Here is a 17131-nt window from a genome sequence, read left to right on the forward strand (position 1 = left end):
CTCTGTTGGCATAATTCGGAAATACTCAAGAGACAAACATTCACTCAACCAAGGGCCTCTAAGCCACACCAGAGGGAATGAGACAAGACTCACCTCCCAGAAGCTATCGCTGGAAACTTCGACGCCAACGGAATCATCATAAGTGACAGACATGTCTTCAAAAGCCGAGGAAGAACCCCCGAAGGCCAAGGCTTGGAATCACAGGCGCTAGGAGTTCAACTCTATTAAAAAAAGAAAGAAAAGAAAAAAGATGATGAGTTTGTTTTCTGTGTGTATCTGTTTTTAACTCTCAAAGTAAAGAAGAAAAGAAAATCCCACTTCACATATCATTTCCATTTCTGGCCTTGGCTTCTTTTTGGATTCAAATGGAGCTTATTCCTTTGCGGGGAGGGGAAGGGAGAGGAGAGGCGACAGAAAGTTAATAAATACCACATCTGACCTATTGCCAACAGAGACTGGAATGTAAACTTGACTGTTCAACATTTTCCAGGAAAACGCCAAGGCCTTTCTGAAGAGCTGAGGTGCTCGGGTCACTTCATAGAGAAAGAACAGAAGAACCCTTAAAACAAAACGCTTCCGCTCAGAGAGAGGTTCATGTGGGGCTCCAAAGAAAAGAGAGCAATGGCTAAGGACTCTTTCCCAGGCCACGGTAGCTCCCTTCTCCTTGCCTGTCCTCCAGTGCCCAGGGAGACCCCAAAGGCGCCGCCTGTCCCAGCTATGGCTGCTACTCTGATGCTGAGGGGGCCCCTCCACCTTCAGGCTGCAGGTGACATCTGGTCAGAGCAGCATCAGAGCCAGGCCTAGACCTGCACGGATGCCAATGGCGACATCTCCCACACAAGGCTCCAATTTTCTCTCCAAGCAGGACTGGTGCAGAACAAAAGGAATCAATGAACAACTGTGTAGTGGGTGATGGCTCTGAAACAAACTTACCAATTCAGATTTTAAAACCTGGGGAAGAGCTTTTGACTATAAAGAAGTTAAAGAAACGGTTTTTTCTCTATAAAGTACATGTAGATGAAGCCCATCAAAGCCACAAGGAGGAAAACGGCTTTCCTAGTTGGGCGTCCAGACCATACGGGAAACTCTGGAAACAGGGACCACCAGGCTGCTGAAGGCGGGGACCTGGCCCAGGAGGGACCACTGCATTTCAGGGGCCACCTTAGGACCATGAGATTAGGCCTTGAAAGGATGGCAGACCCTAGGGCCAGCTGGGTGGCGCAGTGGATAGATCACCGGCCCTGAAGTCTGGAGGACCTGAGTTCAAAGCTGGCCTCAGACCAAACACTTGACACTTACTAGCTGTGTGACCGTGGGCAAGTCATTTAACCCCAATTACAAAAAAAAAAATTTTTTTTTCTTTTTTTAAAGAAGGCCCGTAAACTCGACACCATCTCCCGCCTTGGGACCTGGAAAGTTCTGTCTTCTCCCTTCCACCTGACAAGCTTCCCTGGCTTGCAGATTCAATTTCAAGTCTTCGCTTCTGCGTGAGCCCATGCCAGTCCTTCAGCTGTCAATGCCTTCCCTTTGATATGACCTTTTGTCTACTCTATATACACCTTTGCATTTATATCTTTGTTCATCTGGAGCTCTGGGCCTTCTTTGGATCCCTAGTAAGTGCCTGGCTTAAGAAATGCTCACTGCCTGAATGACACCACTTAGTAACAGAAAGCCTACTCTGATTCATCAATCACAAGCATTTCTTAATTGCTTGAAGACAGAAATACAAAAGAGAGGCTGTCTCTGCCCTCAAGGGAATTTATATCCCACAGCGAGCCTGTGACAGGTTCACAGATCACCAAGCACAGGGCACTTACTGGAAGTACACTCCGTGAACAGGCCTGCAGCAGCATCTCCGCCCTGACGGGCTTGAGATGCCAGACGGGTTTTTATTTTAGGACAGAAGCAATGGGGAGCCTTTGAAGTTTCTGAAGGAGGAGAGTGACATTGTCAGACAGATGCAGAGGGAATGTCAATTTGGTAGCTGTGTGTCAGAGAGGGGGTTGATACATGCCTGGTCCGGGATAGCTGGGGTATGAGTAGAGAGAAAGGGAGGGACACAAGAGATGGGAAGGACATGGAACTGACTGGCTCCCAGGGTGACGCTGACAGTGAAGAGCAGAGAATGGCAGGTCAGGGGCAGTGGAGGAATTGTGGGGTCTTCAACAGAATAGGGCAGTAAGGAGGAGGGGTAGCCTTGAGGGGAAAGCTAAGGAGTACTGTTTTAGACCTGATGAGTTTGAGCTGCCTAAGGGCCACCAGGGGAACCCTGCAGCAAGAGGCCTGAGATGTGGCCCTGGAGTTCCAAAGAGGGATGAGGGCTGGGTATGTGGGGCTGGGCATCATCTGCGGAGGGAAGAGAGGAAGGAGGGAGGAGGCAAGCATTTAGGAGCTGAATCCAGGGTCACTGACAAGAGAGAGGATTCAAGATGAGGGCCAGTGTGGGGAGGGAAGGCGAGAGGGCCAGGGCCAGGGCCTTCACTCACATACTGCAATGGAGATTGAGAAGGCTGGATCCAATGGGCTTTTGAAAGCTGAGCTATTTCTACATTCACAGAAGGTATAAATAGCTACAGCTGCATGGTTACAAGAAATGCATTGCTTCCTAATGGCCACCGCTCTCAGCAGGGGTTTCATAATCTGAGTCTTGGTAAAATGAAGACAAAAGGAAGTATGTGGAACATAAGCCAGAACTTCATCAGAGCCAACTAGACCAGCCCGGTTTGCTTGGTGGCATTTCCACAGAATGAACTTCTCAGCCACTGTTTTCGGTAAAAGTTTGATTTCTTGGTCAGCATCTCTCCTGAAGGCAGCTCCTCTGGATGCCACTTGGGGCCCAGGAACAACTGTTGCACTATTGGGCTTCTGTTCCCGAGCCTAATAAAACGTGAGCGATGTGAACGTAGCCCAAACAAGCCTGACAGCTCACGGGCTAATGAGCACAGGCTGGATTTTCACTCCTTCCTCCCTGAAAAGAAGAGCCTTCAGACCTCAAAGCTCAGTCCGATGCCCTGAGGGTCACACAGAAACACATGCTCGATAACAACCAACTATGGAGATAATCCTCTGAGAGCTCTTGCTTCTACCATGTTCTCGTGGCAATTTTATGGAAAATATTGGGGGGGGGCTGCCCAATAGTACAGCTGGGTGGACGTTAAACTGCACGAATGGCCAGACCCCCAAAAGAGCAGGCAATGGCTTCACGTCAAGGGGGGCTGGTCCATGAGTGGGGTGTCTCAGGCATCTGGCATTGGACCCATCCTATTCTTGACATTTTGAACAATGACTTGAATAAAAGCACAAATCCCACTTCTGAAGCTTATGACCCGGGCAAGCGAGGCAAGTCACAGACCCTCTGGGAGGCCCAGGCTCCTCCACCATAAAACGTGCGGTTGGGACTAGATGGCCTCTGAGTTGCATCTAGGCCTTGCTCTGACCCTCTCTGAACAGCAGGCTTATCAGATTTATGGAAGACATAAAGCTGGGAACAAGAGGCGATGCACGCGCTGGGGGGCAGGTCAGGAACACAGGAGAAACAGAACATTCTGTTACAACCCAACAATGAGGGGGCCCTCCTGGGAGAGGGCACCAGGTTCCTGGTCCGCCCTTGCTCTCTACAAATGGGCTCCAGGCACCAGGCTCCCATCCACAGGAGGCGTGGCTGCAAACAGCCGGTCTCGGCCCTGATGCCCTCGGCTCATGAGCTAAGAGGAGGCTGTCGAGTTGGGGAAACATACCTGGCGCTTTGGTTCTACTCCCTGGAAGCAAGTGGGGGGTGATGCATCAATCACTCCAATACAGCACAGAGTCCAGAGGCACGCAGCACCATTCTGGGGTGATGGAGGGGGAAGGGGAGGGAGGGAGCAGGACACTGAGAGTCACTGACGGAATCAGAGTGGGGAGCACCTGGCGGCAAGGCCCTCGGGACCCAAGTGCTCAAGGGGCAGGGTTCTAGTAGTGGGGGGTGGATTCTCATTTACCTTAATTCCTTCACGTCATTTCAGCATCATCTCAAAGCTATCAGTGCCACCTCCTTAATTTACATGAGGTGTTGCTGATTCTACTGGGCATGTCTGGAGCTGACGGGCAGCTCACACAGGCTTAGGGGGTCATTACGCTGGGGCCTAGCCGGCTTCTCGTAATTTTGCACACAGTCCCCACATGTGACCTCAGTTAATTTATGAAGCAGTTTGCAGGTGACTTGTATGTTCCCCTTTACATGTTTACTTTCTCTCACTGTTACCTTATGCTGGCTACTTATATATACTTAGTATACTAACTGGTAGGACTGCCAGAGGGCCACTAAAGGGCCAAAACAAAATACAATTTCAACATATGCAATAAATGAAATTTACTAGGGACAAATGTAAAGTTTTATATTTGGGTTCAAAAAATCAATTTCAAGTACAAGATAAGAAAGAGAGACTCAACAAGAGATTCTGTGGCTTTTATGGGGCAGCGAGTTCAATGAGTCAGCAGTTGTGAAGGCCAGCAAAGCCAATGTCATCCGAGACACAAATCACCCCAGATTTCTCAGGGCGGTAGGTCCGCTGTCTTCTGCCCTGCTCACAGGAACACAGATTTGAGCTGAAAGGAACCTCTGAGGTCATTTAATCCATCTCCTCATTTTACTGGTGAAGCAACTAATGCCCAGAGAAATGAAATGACCAGAGGTAGTAAATGCTTTCATTTAAAACCTAGGGAAGAGTTTTTGAATATAAAAAAGTTAAGGAAGTGTTTTTTTTTTCTCTATAAAATACATGTAGATGAAGTCCATCAAAAACCACAAGGTTTGGAAAAAGGCTTTGCAAATCGGTTATCCTAATCACACGGGGAGTTCTGGAAACAGGAGCTGCCAAGCTGCTGCAGCAAGGGACCTTGAGGAGTCCAGGCCTGAGATGATGAGGGGTTACAACAGAGGAAGTGAAGGATCAGAGCAGGGAGGGGAAGGGTGAGAGGGGGGAGGGGAAGGGTCAGAGGAGGGAGGGGAAGGGTCAGAGGAGGGAGGGGAAGGGTCACAGGGGGGAGGGGAAGGGTCACAGGGGGGAGGGGAAGGGTCACAGGGGAGGGAAGGGTCACAGGGGGAGGGGAAGGATCAGAGGAGGGAGGGAAAGGGTCAGAGGAGGGAGGGGAAGGGTCACAGGGGGGAGGGGAAGGGTCAGAGGGGAAGAGGTGCCCATACTATTGCTCTTCAGCTTAAAATAACCTAATTATCATAATGAAGTATTACAAATGACAATTTTCTCCCATTACTTTGTATAACTGGGGGTTGAGTATGCTAGCTTTCTAAAGATTTCAAAGCACAACCAACACTTCTCTGATTAACTTCATAATACTTCTTTGGGATAGAAAATGAACAAGCATGTCAAGTTTTCTGATGAGAAATAGACATTCCTAAAAACTGAGATTCAGAAAGTTTTCTACAGGGATAGGGCAGCCAAGCTGGCCATTCTGCACTGATGCCTGGGACCAGGCAGTGAATGTCAGTCTCATGCTTCCTAGAGAAGGGGCATCACCCTGAAGGGTCTTTTGGGGGGGGGGGTGTCACATATCTGATCTCAAAAACTTGAGACCGATGTAAAAGCTCTTCTCCGACAACCAATGTCCTCTATTCCAAAAGATTGGGATCGATATCTCTCTCAGATTACTCATAAAACTTGAATGATAAGAAGCTAAAAGCAGGAAAGTTCTTTTCCTTGGCACAAGAAGCATAAACACTCTTAATGATGGTTTCACCCAGTCCTGATTTTATGAACTCTCAGAATAAGTCAGTTATTATTAAACATTTATGACATATACAGATCCAAACACGCCACTGATCTGCTCCCAGAATGGCAGGGACTCTCAATTCCCTTGATACATATTTCAGGTCCTCCCCAGCCCAGCTATTTCCCACGACTCTCATCCATGTCCTCTACATGGGGCCAAATTACTGAGATCACTGTTGTCTGGACCTGACCTACCCTCTCCCACCTCCATGTACTTGCAAAAGGCGGTGTCCCTTGCCAGACACATTTTTTTTTGTCTTCCACATCTGTGCCTGTTGTATCTCTGTACCTCTTTCAAGTCCCAGATCAGATACCATTTCTTCCATGAAGGCTTGCTTGATCATCATCTCAGCGGAAGATGACTTCTCCTCTTCTCCCCAACCCCACTGGTCCATTCTACTTTCTATCCTACTTATCTGTATGTATGTCACATTTCCTACCGTTGTCTGCAAGCTGTTTGATGGCAGCATCTGGCATTTTCACATCTTTCAATCCCCAGGGCCTCACATGGGGCCTGGAATAAGAAGACACTGAATAAATGGCAAGAGAGTACAGCCAAAGCATTGGACTCCACCCAGAACATACTGCTGAGGTTACAAGAAAGACTCAGGGTCCGAGTCAGATGCAAAAGCCAGATTCGTTCGAGGGCTAAGGCCAAGTGCTGGGCATCAGCAGAGAGGCACAAAGTGCTATGAGAACCCAGAGGAAGAGGAGGAAATCATGCTCTCTCGTGGCGAGGAAGGATAAGGGAGACTTCAAGAATGAGTAGCTCCTTAGTGAGGCCTGGGAAAAGATTTTAGAAGGATGGGCTGGCAGAAAGGATGATTTAAGCTAAGGCATTGAGGGAGTAAGGTCCTGAGCATATTTTAGATACAGCAAAGAGTTCATCCAACTGAGCTGAAACGGAAAACGAGAGAGGAGTGATGAGCTAAGGAAGGCTGAAGCCAGAAGATCAGAGGGCCTGGAATGGCATTCAGGGCTTTGACACTGGAGGAAGCAGGGAAAAAACGTTTCATTGAGAAGTGCCAAGACCAAAGCTATGTTTCTAAGGCCACACGTACGGGCATGCTAGAAGGAAGGAGCTGACAGCTGGGCGGCGACTGGATCACTGGCAAAGGCACCAGATGTGGAGTGAAGAGAGATCAGCTGTCATTCAGCCAGTGCCAAAAAGGAGAGATCAACAGGCCAACGTCAATGTGTCGACATCTCTAGCAGATCTACCCAATGACTGGTCCTTGCTTCTGTGCTGTCTGACATTTTTATCAATGACCTTGAAACCACAAATGACATGTTTATTGAATTTTCAAATGAACACAGCCATGAGGGATATAAAGTACTCTGAAGATTCCTGAAGGAAGAGACAGACAGGTAGGTAGACAGATGGCTGGAAAGATAGCTGACAGGTGGAGAGATACAGAACTATAACTGGTTAGCTCAATGCCAGCAATCACCATAGCAAAAACAAAGGACAACAGTCAGGCTCCAAAGAAATCCTCACAGCTAGAAATGAAGAAAATGAAATCAGAATGAATGACCAGAGGCAGCCACACGAAGTGCGGTACTGCTTCCACATGGGAGTTTTAGTTGACTATGAGCTTGCTTTGAGTCTGAATAATAACATGGAGACCCCCTAAGCCACCTCAATCTTCAGTCGCCTTCAGAAAACAGTGTCCAGACAACAGAGGTGCAGACGACCCTGCTATTCTTGACCTGGCTCCCACCATCGTGAACAAGGCAGAGGAGCCTTGTTCTTCCACTTGGCCCCAGAGGGCAGAAGCCCAAGCAGCTGGTTGCAGCTGCAATGACCCAGAATGAATCAGACCTTGAGAAAGGAAAAACTGTTTTCTTCCTGGATTGGATTTTTATTTTATTTTATTTTATTTTTTCAGTTGACAAGCAAGGCCAATTCTCTTTCGGTCATGCCCCCAAATACCTCTCCACTACAGCCTGGTCGGTCACTTACGTCTCTGTCAGGAGGTGCAGCCCTCATTTTAATATGAATAAAGAAAAGCCTGTTTACAGGGCATGGCTGCCAGGGAGGGAGATGTGTCCTATTGCTAGTTGTCTTCTGACAGAGGCTGGGTAACCATTTATTCTCAGAGACAGGTTGTCTCAAGGGTGTCTGAGGTCCCTCCTAATTGTGCGAGTCTCTCCATATTTGAGGTGGGATAGATTTATCTCAATAACAGTCCTCCTGAAGACGACATCTTTACGTCAGGCCATCCTTCACGTAGCTATGTTCAAGGTAGAGCCGGAGACAGTTAAGTGCGTGATAAAGAGCTTGTGGTCAGCAGGGACTGGAAGCGAAGGACATCTATACAAGCAAATGCACTCAGTGCGTGGGCTCAGGGCCCAAGGTGATCACCTTGTTCCTTTCCATGATGAGCCGTCAGAGTCGCTCTTTGAAGGCAGGTATTTGCTGCAACTCCGTGACTCCGCACAGCATGATGACTGACCGTGATACTGCAGCACACGTGACCTGGTGGGATACAGGGCACAAACAGCCATATAACAGGATCATACGATGTCGGGGCCAAGACAAGCCTCTGGGAGCATCTGGGCCAATTCCCTCAAGTTGCAAACAAGGACAAATGACTGGTCCGAGGTCATATGGTGATTTAATGGCAGAGCTAAGACTAGCACCCAGTTCCCTTGACTCCTCATCAGCTCTGCTCTTCACTAGACGTGGAAGCTCTGAGCACAGAGTGGTCAGAAAAACAGAAGGAGGAAATAAATTCTCAAAGGTCAAACTGGCTTAGAGACCTACTACGTGCCTTCATCAGCACCAAAGCAAGGATCCCAGACTTAGTGGAAGAGGACCAACCTCCTCATGTTACAGGTGGGGAAAAGGGCCAGAGAAGATGAGAGGCTTGGTGCAGGTCAAACAGAGAAGAGGCGGAGAACCGGGACCTGATCCCGATTCCTCCCATTTCAAGCCCCGGCCTCAATCCGAGAGGCTATAAATGCAGTCCCTACCACCATGCACCCACCACGCAGTCAAGTTTCCTGCCTGTGGGGAAGGCATCGGGTCAACACAGTCCAAGTACAGTCAGGAAAGCAATCATCTTCCTGGAGGCTGCTTTCCCAGGTAAACACAATGGGCATCTGTATGGCCCAGGCAGTTTTTCTGTGCTATTGTCTCACCACAGGCTTTGAATCTCCCTCCACTCTGAACAGACACAGTCCGACATCACCAAAAAAAGACCAAAATCTTTACACTGATTTCCTGAATTTAAAAAATCACTCCTTATCCAAACCTCTATTCAATAGGCATCCATTACTGTCCTCCAGGCAGCTGCCTTCTCTGCCTCTCCCTGGCCGTAAGCCTGGTCTGCACTGATGCTCAAAACCAAGAAAGGAATTGTAATCTTGACATCATCAGCCCTTCAGCATGAGCCTCTCTGACCTCTCACTCATTCATTCACCTCCACATAAAGACTGGATTTTTCCTTTCAAAACAACAACCATTTCTGACAGGAAGTGCTGAATGACAATTTGTAATGCCCTTTGAGACACTCTCCTCACAGGCCTTTAAAAAAGCTGGATCTGTGGGCTGAGACAAGTCGGTCAATATTCGCTGGGTCAGATTTTATTACACGTAGATCCCGGCCTAGACGCTGAGGATTAGAAATACATACACACACACACACACACACGAGTGTGTGTGTGTGTGTGTGTGTGTGTGTGTGTGTGTATGCACATCTTGATACCAAGGAGCTCACAATCTAACGAGGGGGGTAAGACCGAGGCAAAGAACAGGACACAAGGTATAGTCTGATGCAGGCCAGGGAGAAATCCAATGGGTTCTGGCACAATGGGGGACAAGAGCATGAGGCTTTGGGGTGCAGGGGGATAAGAGGAGGCTTCATACAGTAAGCACACTGAGCTGGGCCTTGAAGGACAGGGAGAGATGCAGGGGAAGCCCATTCTTGACCCAAAGGCCAACGTCTCCAAGCGTACTGAGGTGAGAAAGGCAGGCCAAGCCTAGGGGATGGCTAGCAGAATCATGAACAGAAGCAGTGCAGAATAGGCTTGGAAAGTAGACACTGAAACAACCAGCCTGGGGACCCCCAGATATGCCAAAATACAAGGATGCCCACTCTACTTTGTCACAGGGGAAATGGAGGAAATTGGAAAATTTGTTCTTCCACCAGGAATGGCCTTAGATCTGCCTGTTAGGACGACTGCATTGACAGCAGGTTGGAGGGATGAGAGAATGAAAGCAGGAAGAGCAGTCAGGAAATGACTGTGCTGGATGACAGGAGAATTAACGAGGGCCTACACAGGCAGGGCAGCCCTGGACAAAGAAAAAAAAGGAGGCTGGGAGATACGTGGAAGTAAGAGATCAGGACTCAGGACTGAGGGAGGAGGTGAAAGACAGTAAAAGCCAACCGCACGGCCTCCTACCTGGACAGATGGCCAGGTGCTGGTGATGCCTGCAGAAATAAGGCAGCTGGAAGGAAGGGAAGGCTTCAGAGGACAGTGTAGGCCTGCTGGCCACCATCTACTGAGTTTGAGGTAGGGATGGAGACACCCACACGGAGGTTAGAAACATAAGACTGGAGTAGGGCTGAAGACTCCTACAGAGGTGATGACTGGAGCCACGTGCCCAGAGAACAGTAGGGGACCCAGGACAAAGGATGTCCAACCTTAAGGAGCAGAGGAAGAAGAGGCAGAATCAATAAAGCATGACTCAAGTGAAAGGAGAATCAGAAGCTAGCAGTGTCCCAGAAACTAAAGAAAGCGAGAGCGATCCAGAGAGGGGGAGGTTAATATGGTTCAAAGCCCCCACAGGCCCAGGAAAAAGCTGATCGTTACGGAGCCGCTGCCAGCTTTGCTTAAAGTGGGACAGGAAGGCTCAGATGCCAAGGGGTCAAGGAGAAGGACTGATCATTGCGGGCATTCTCTGAACCCTCCAAGGTTGAGGAGAAAAGATGGCCGAGGCCTAGACAATGACAACCCATAGCCACAGTGACCAGTAAGCATGTGATGAAAGCAGTGACCTCTACCTGGAAGCAGGCTTCTTCAACGACCAGCCAAGGTCTTGGGCTACAGAGCAGCTTACGGCACAAGGACGCAGATAAGCAGGTTATCGCTCTTATCTCCCAGATGGGAACCGATGGGAAGCCAGGGAAAGCAGCAGGCATTCCTCAGACCAAATGAGCCCTGACATGACCTTGCTGTACGATTAGGGCTGCCAAGGCCTGGGAAAAAAGAAAAGTCTAGAGCCCTGCTAAGGTTCTTTCAATCAGTGAAACAGAAGCAGGTAGAAGGACGCAGAAGATTCAGAGCTGGAAGGACCTCAGAACATCTGGTCCAACGTCCTGCCTCTGCACTGATGGAAAGGGAGGCCCAGACCAGGAAGGACCCAGAGGTGTTAAATAGCAAATCCCAGATGAAAACCCTGCTCCCTGATTCCCAAGTCAGTACTCTTTCTGCCCACTACACGAGGAAGTCATATAAAAAAATGCTCCCATCACTAACAGAGACAAATTAGAACAACTCTACGGTTCCATCCTATGTCTATAAGACAAACATAGGTAACAAAAAAGGAAACTGAGGGTATGTGGGAGGACAAGCACGTTACACGTTACCGCATCACTGGTGGAGCTGTGAAATGCGGCTGCCACTCTGAAAAGCAAACTGGACTTAGATGCTCTGAAAGACACTAAATGGGGCCAAAACCCTTTGGCCAATCACTACCACCACTAGGCCTGCATTCCAAAGAGATCAGACGACAGGAAAGGTGTCATTAGTACAAAAATACTGACAATGGCACTTTATGTTGTAGTAAAGAACTGGAAAACAAGCGGGGATGGGGAGAAGGGAAAGGCTGACCAAATATGTGATGGAATACTGGTGAACAGTAAGAAACGATGAAAAGGATGGAGTCAGAGCCTTGTACACGCTCCTGCAGAGCAACCTGAGGACAATCCAGAAAATAATGCACACAGTGACTTCAAGACATAAAAATCAGCATCTCTGAAAGATGTGAAAACTCCCAGGATTCAATGCGTCTCTGGCCCAGAGAGGTCCAACGGGAGGTGTGTGTCTGCAGCGTGGCCGTTATGACCGCTTTCGCTTAACTTTCCATGGGAAGGTTTTTCTTTTTAAATGGGAGGAGACAGTGGTAGCGATGCCCCCGCTCCCCCCTCAAGACAGAAGAAAAGAATGAAGCACTCAGAGGCATGGAGAGGACATAGGGCAGCTCAGAAGAAAACAGAGGAGGCAGAGCAGATTTGAAATGAACATGTTGTATTTATTACATGCTTTTAAAAAAAATATGAGAACCTTAGAACTGTGAGGTGTTCTGTTCTGAACAGAAATGTTCTTTTATGTTCACAATGCTCTTTTTCTGCTCTGTCTGCAGAAAATTCATGTTATTGGTGTTTGTCAAATTCAGAAAAACAAAAGATAAAAAATGCTTTCTGAAAAGATCACAGGAGGAGAGGAAATCTGCCACAGCACCTAAAGTCCTTGGTATCCTGGGAGCTCTCCAGTGGGGAGAGCCCTCCCACACAGCCATTCCACAGACAGTGAGTGCACCCCAGGCTAACCCACAGGGCTGTCCCACTACTTTCTCACACAACACAGCAACTGCTCCCCAATCCTGCTGGCGCTGACATGAATTTAGCAGTGTTGTCCTAACATAAATCAGAATGACCATTCCGAGGCCCACAGATGGTTGCTGTGGAAACTTTCTCTTGAAAATGTGAGCCCATATTCAAGGGTAGGGGAATTTCCAACCATTATGTATAACCAATTATGGCATGACATGAACAATTTCATATGACAGGAAAGGGCCAGGGTAAGCACTCTATTTTGGGGGGCAGGGCAAGCAATTGGGGTTAAATGACCTGCCCAGGTTGCACAGCTAGTAAGTGTCAAGTGTCTGAGGCCAGATTTGAGCTCAAGTTCTCCTGACTCCAGGGCTGGTGCCCTATCCATTGTGCCACCCAGCTGCCCCAGTGCTCTACTCTCTGCACTGCTGTGGAGACCCCTTCTTGAGAAGCCCACAAATCACTTCTTTCAGAACATTCTTCAAGAATCCTGGATCAAGAGGGTAAGGGTCCGGGTTCCAATCTGGACCCAGTCCCTAATAAGCAGTGTGGCCCTGCCAAATCCGTTGAACTCTCTGGGCCTCAGGGTTTTCTATACTCAACATTTATCTCAAACATGACCTCTGATGGGGGCTGGTCACCAACCGAAGGTCACACAGCCTCTGAGACTGAAGTTACAAACACAGACTACAAAACGTTGAGCTCTTCTGTCACAAGACCTGAGACACCGTGCTTACAAAAAGGCACCTGACCCTTCTTCAAAAATGAGACGTTTTGTTTTTGTGCATTTTCACTCCTCAACAAATATTCTGCCATCACCAATAATCACCATGACTTTTCAAGTACAATCCTTCTACTTTTGCTCATTTTTTGGACAGGTAAGTGAACAAATGTTTCCAGTTAAATATAAAATAGTTTTCACCCAAACGTTAAAACGTAGGGGCAGCAGAAAGCTAATACAATTGACACGTCATCTGGCCGTGTCTTTCAATGACCACCTCGGCCTGGCCCTTCATGGATAGCTGCCTTCTAGAAGGACGAGTCTGTCAATCCCTCCCCTGGAGAACCGAGCAGCTCATTCTCCAGGCCAAAATGCGTCAAGAGATGGACAGACAGGAACAGACCCCACAGCAGGGGTGGGACGGAGACGGTCACAACAGCCAGTGACTGGGAAGCAGAGGCCCTGCATCCAGTGCTTGCCCTCATGCCACTGGGGCGCCCTACTCCACCCTCGCAGGTGAGGCAGTCTGCTCAGCCCCACGGTAAGCTTCTCTGAATCCTACCAGCTTATGCCAGCCCAGCACAATATGAAAAGCAGCTAATGTGAGGGGTCCTGTTGGGGTCACCCATCATCTTCCGTTATTCAGAAAGTTACTTGTGAGATACCTGAAGATACAAATATTTTCTCTGTACTTATAACAATTTGGAAAGACATGGCAAACAAAAGGTTAAAGTAAGAGCTGAATTTATGTATTTAAACAAATGAACCTTGAAAGTTCTCCACACACAATTAAGTTCCGAAAAATAGAAACTTGCGTGACAATAAAAACTGTGTGAACTTCAAAGACAGAAATTTTAAGCAACTGTAAAAACTGTTCATCAAATTTCAAATTGAATTACAGAGTTCAATATTTTCAGAGTAGACAGAATTCTACCGAGTGACTCTTCAGGCCAGGGGACCTCGAAGTCAATGAAGCTACATAGCTAGTGCACAACTACGTAAACGAGTGCCTGGACCGGCTGAGGAGGAGGGGACCCTGCAGAGCTGAGAGCTTGCCTTTCCTACCCGCCCATGTTCAGGAGCTCCGACCTCCAACCCCGCCCCACCCAATCCTCACTTCTTTCCCCTGCCCTAGCTGTGCCTTCTCCTTGCCCTAGCTTGATGCTCAGTGAACCAGCTGAACTCAACCATCTCCTCTCCACCCCCTCATTCTCAGCACTGATTGTGGTGGGCCCTCACCGCAGCAAGGCAACCCTTTTACATCTCCTGAATAGATTCCCTATCTATCCCACCTACATCAGCTGTGGCCCCTGCTACATACATCACTGAGAGCTCCCTCTTCTTCCATCACGCAGATGATTTTCCCTCCTCTCCGAGGCAGCCCTTCTTGGCAAGGCAAGCCCCTCTACACGCACCCTGGATCCCACTCCATCCTGTCTCCTCCAGCAGACCACTCCCTCTATCATGACCATTATCTCACAATCCCTTCCTCTCTATTACTTACAAAGACATCCATTTCTCCCTTATCCTTAAAACCCCCCCACTTGCTATGACCATCTCTACCAGCTGTAGTCACATCTCTTTTCTCTCTTTCATGGTTAAACTCCTTGAGAAAGCATCTACACCAAGTGCTTCATCCCTCTTCTCTCGCTCCTTCTAAACCCTCCACAATCTGGCTTCCAACCTGACCATTGAGCTGAACCTGCTCTATCCAAGGCCACAGCTGTTCTCATGGAGGACCAACTCCGAGGGCCTTTTCTCATTTCTCAGGGCCCTTGGTCCTGCTGCGCCTGCTTTGATGCTGTGGATAAGCCTCTTTTGCTGAATACACTCTCCTCTCCCGGTGATCATGACCTTGTTCTCTCCTGGCTCTCCTCCTATTTGATGGCTCCTCCTCCATCGCTTTGGCTGTATCTTCCTCCAGGACAAACCCACTAACTGTGGATGTACTCCAAGGGTTCATCCTGGGCCCTACTCTCCCTTCTCCACTGTCTGAAGGATCTCAATAGCTGCTGTGGGTACAATGATCTCTTCTAGGGAGATGATCCACTTATTGAGCCTAACCTATCTCCTGACCCTCCCTCCCTCCCCGCATCACCAACTAACTGCCTAGTGTATGTCTCAAACTGGATGCCCCAAAGACAGCTCAAATTCACCATCTCCAAAACAGCGCTTGGCCCCCAGACCTTCTTCCCCATCATCCGGGCTTATAACTTATCATCCTCAGCTCCTCACCCATACTTAGCCTACACATGCAATCGACTGTTAGACCTTGTCATTTCTTCCCTGACAGTATCGCATGTGGCACAGTGACAGTCCACAAGAACAGAAAGCAAAGCTGCTCAGACGCCCTGTGGCCACCCTCTTCTCAGCCTCTGGAGTCACAACAGTCCCTCAGTGAGAGCCCTGAGCTGCCTTCCACAGAATCCAAGACAATGTCTCCATTCATAAGAGAACTAGAAGCTGGGATTATGAAGTCAGTGGCATGGGGAACTGCAACGAAGGACTCCAAGGGCAAGAGAATCTGCCAAGTGTTAGTTGGAAAGCTGGACTCTGGTCTTCCCTGAGGAAGTGGCATTTGACAAGAGCCTTGAAGGAAGAGAAAGATTCAGAGCAGCAGAGAGGGAGGAGTACGTCACAAGGGGGTAGGGGCAAAAAAGGGGAAGATGAGGGAGAGAAGAGAGAGGAAAGAGAGTGAGGAGGAGGAGGATGAAGAGGAGAGAGAGTACTGAAATCAGCAAGCAGCCAACAGTTCACCTTCACTAACACATCAAATCTGCATGAGTGCCCCTACATGAGAAAATTAAGGCTAACTATTAGGTAACTGTGACAAGATCACAGTGAGCAGGGTTTTGTGACTTCGTCCAATAGTTTCACTGCTCTGGGGTAGGAGAAAAGAGGATGAAAAGTGGCAGTTACCTAAGGTCAGGAATTTTGTAGGTTAGAAAAAGAAAAAGTGCAACTATGGCATAAAAGATTTGATATTCTGGATACTGTCTGAGGAAGATACTACAGGTATAGTGTAAGTGTGCTTCTAATGAGACATCAGAGTAAAAATGGACTTTAATTCATTTTTAAAGCAAATTAAATGACAATTTTACAAATATTTTTAACTGGGGCCTAATTTATCCATTGAGAGTAGAGAAAGGTTAAAAGAAGGCTGAATAATGTTTCAGAGGGGGTGTGCTGGCCACATATGAATTAATGTCATGAGGCATTACCTTTAAAGGGAATAGCAACTTTGGCATAAAAAGGGAAGTAGGTGGACTGGAGAGACATGAGTGAGAGAGAACAAGAAAATCTGTCCTGTGTGCCCCAAGGCCGACAGAACAGGACAACACAGAATAAACTCTCTTAAGAAACCCCACACAGCTTGCAAGCCAGAAAGGAAGGATTTCCAAAAGCTTTCTCATTTGCCAAAACTGAGCCCTGGCTGCGATTCTTCTGGATGGAGCTGCACAAAGAGCCAGACAGCTCTCCTATCCAGAAGAGGGGATCCACTCACTCCCCCGAACACTTACCCTGTATGCACAAGCTCCTTTGCTATACCAGTGTCTGAGACCAGTCCCAGACCCCTAGCAGATCACAACCTAAAATGTTCAAAAGGATAATGACACAAGTGCTCCAGGCTTCCGGGGGAAAAGTCATCAAAGGGAAAGAAAATAGATGATTTCCACCAAGTAAAAGTAAAAAAGCTTTTGCATGAACAAAATCAATACAGCCAGGAAAAGGAAAACTCACCTGGGGGACATAAAATCCTTTACATAAAGTATTTCTGATCAAGGTCTGATATCCAAGATAGGGAGGAACGTAACACCTGAGACCAAGAGGCATCTCCCAACAGATGGATGGTCCAAGGACATTAACAGTTCTTTTTTCCCCAAAAGAATTATCAACCATCAATACGCACATCAGTGATTATTACAAACCATTAAGAGATTTCACCTTACACTTGGCAAAGATAACAAGAGACCATTCTAGTCGGAGGGTCTACAGGAAGACAGGGACACTAATACAACGATAAAAACATGAGTCATTCCAGAAAACAATTCCAAATTAATCTCCAAAAAATACTCAACTGC

The 17131-nt window shown here is 48.0% G+C and overlaps 1 protein-coding gene across 7 annotated transcripts in view; it reads right to left on the reverse strand.

Moving 5' to 3' along the window:
- Positions 1-17131, reverse strand: part of PACSIN2 (protein kinase C and casein kinase substrate in neurons 2) — a 163337-nt gene that overhangs the window by 57591 nt on the left and 88615 nt on the right. For 5 of the 7 annotated variants that reach the window (XM_078147774.1, XM_020982800.2, XM_020982798.2 and 2 more), the window contains one exon: positions 94-221. In XM_078147774.1, coding sequence (XP_078003900.1) covers positions 94-153 — 60 coding nt within the window. In that variant the 5' untranslated portion in view covers positions 154-221. Of the gene's footprint in view, positions 1-93; positions 222-8133; positions 8248-17131 lie in introns of all 7 variants that reach the window. The other 2 variants (XM_078147783.1, XM_078147776.1) reach the window with 1 other exon arrangement.

The sequence above is a fragment of the Phascolarctos cinereus genome, unplaced genomic scaffold (genome assembly GCF_003287225.1).
Source record: "Phascolarctos cinereus isolate Bilbo 61053 unplaced genomic scaffold, phaCin_HiC Scaffold_1;HRSCAF=81, whole genome shotgun sequence".
In the NCBI taxonomy this organism is placed as follows: Eukaryota; Metazoa; Chordata; class Mammalia; order Diprotodontia; family Phascolarctidae; genus Phascolarctos; species Phascolarctos cinereus.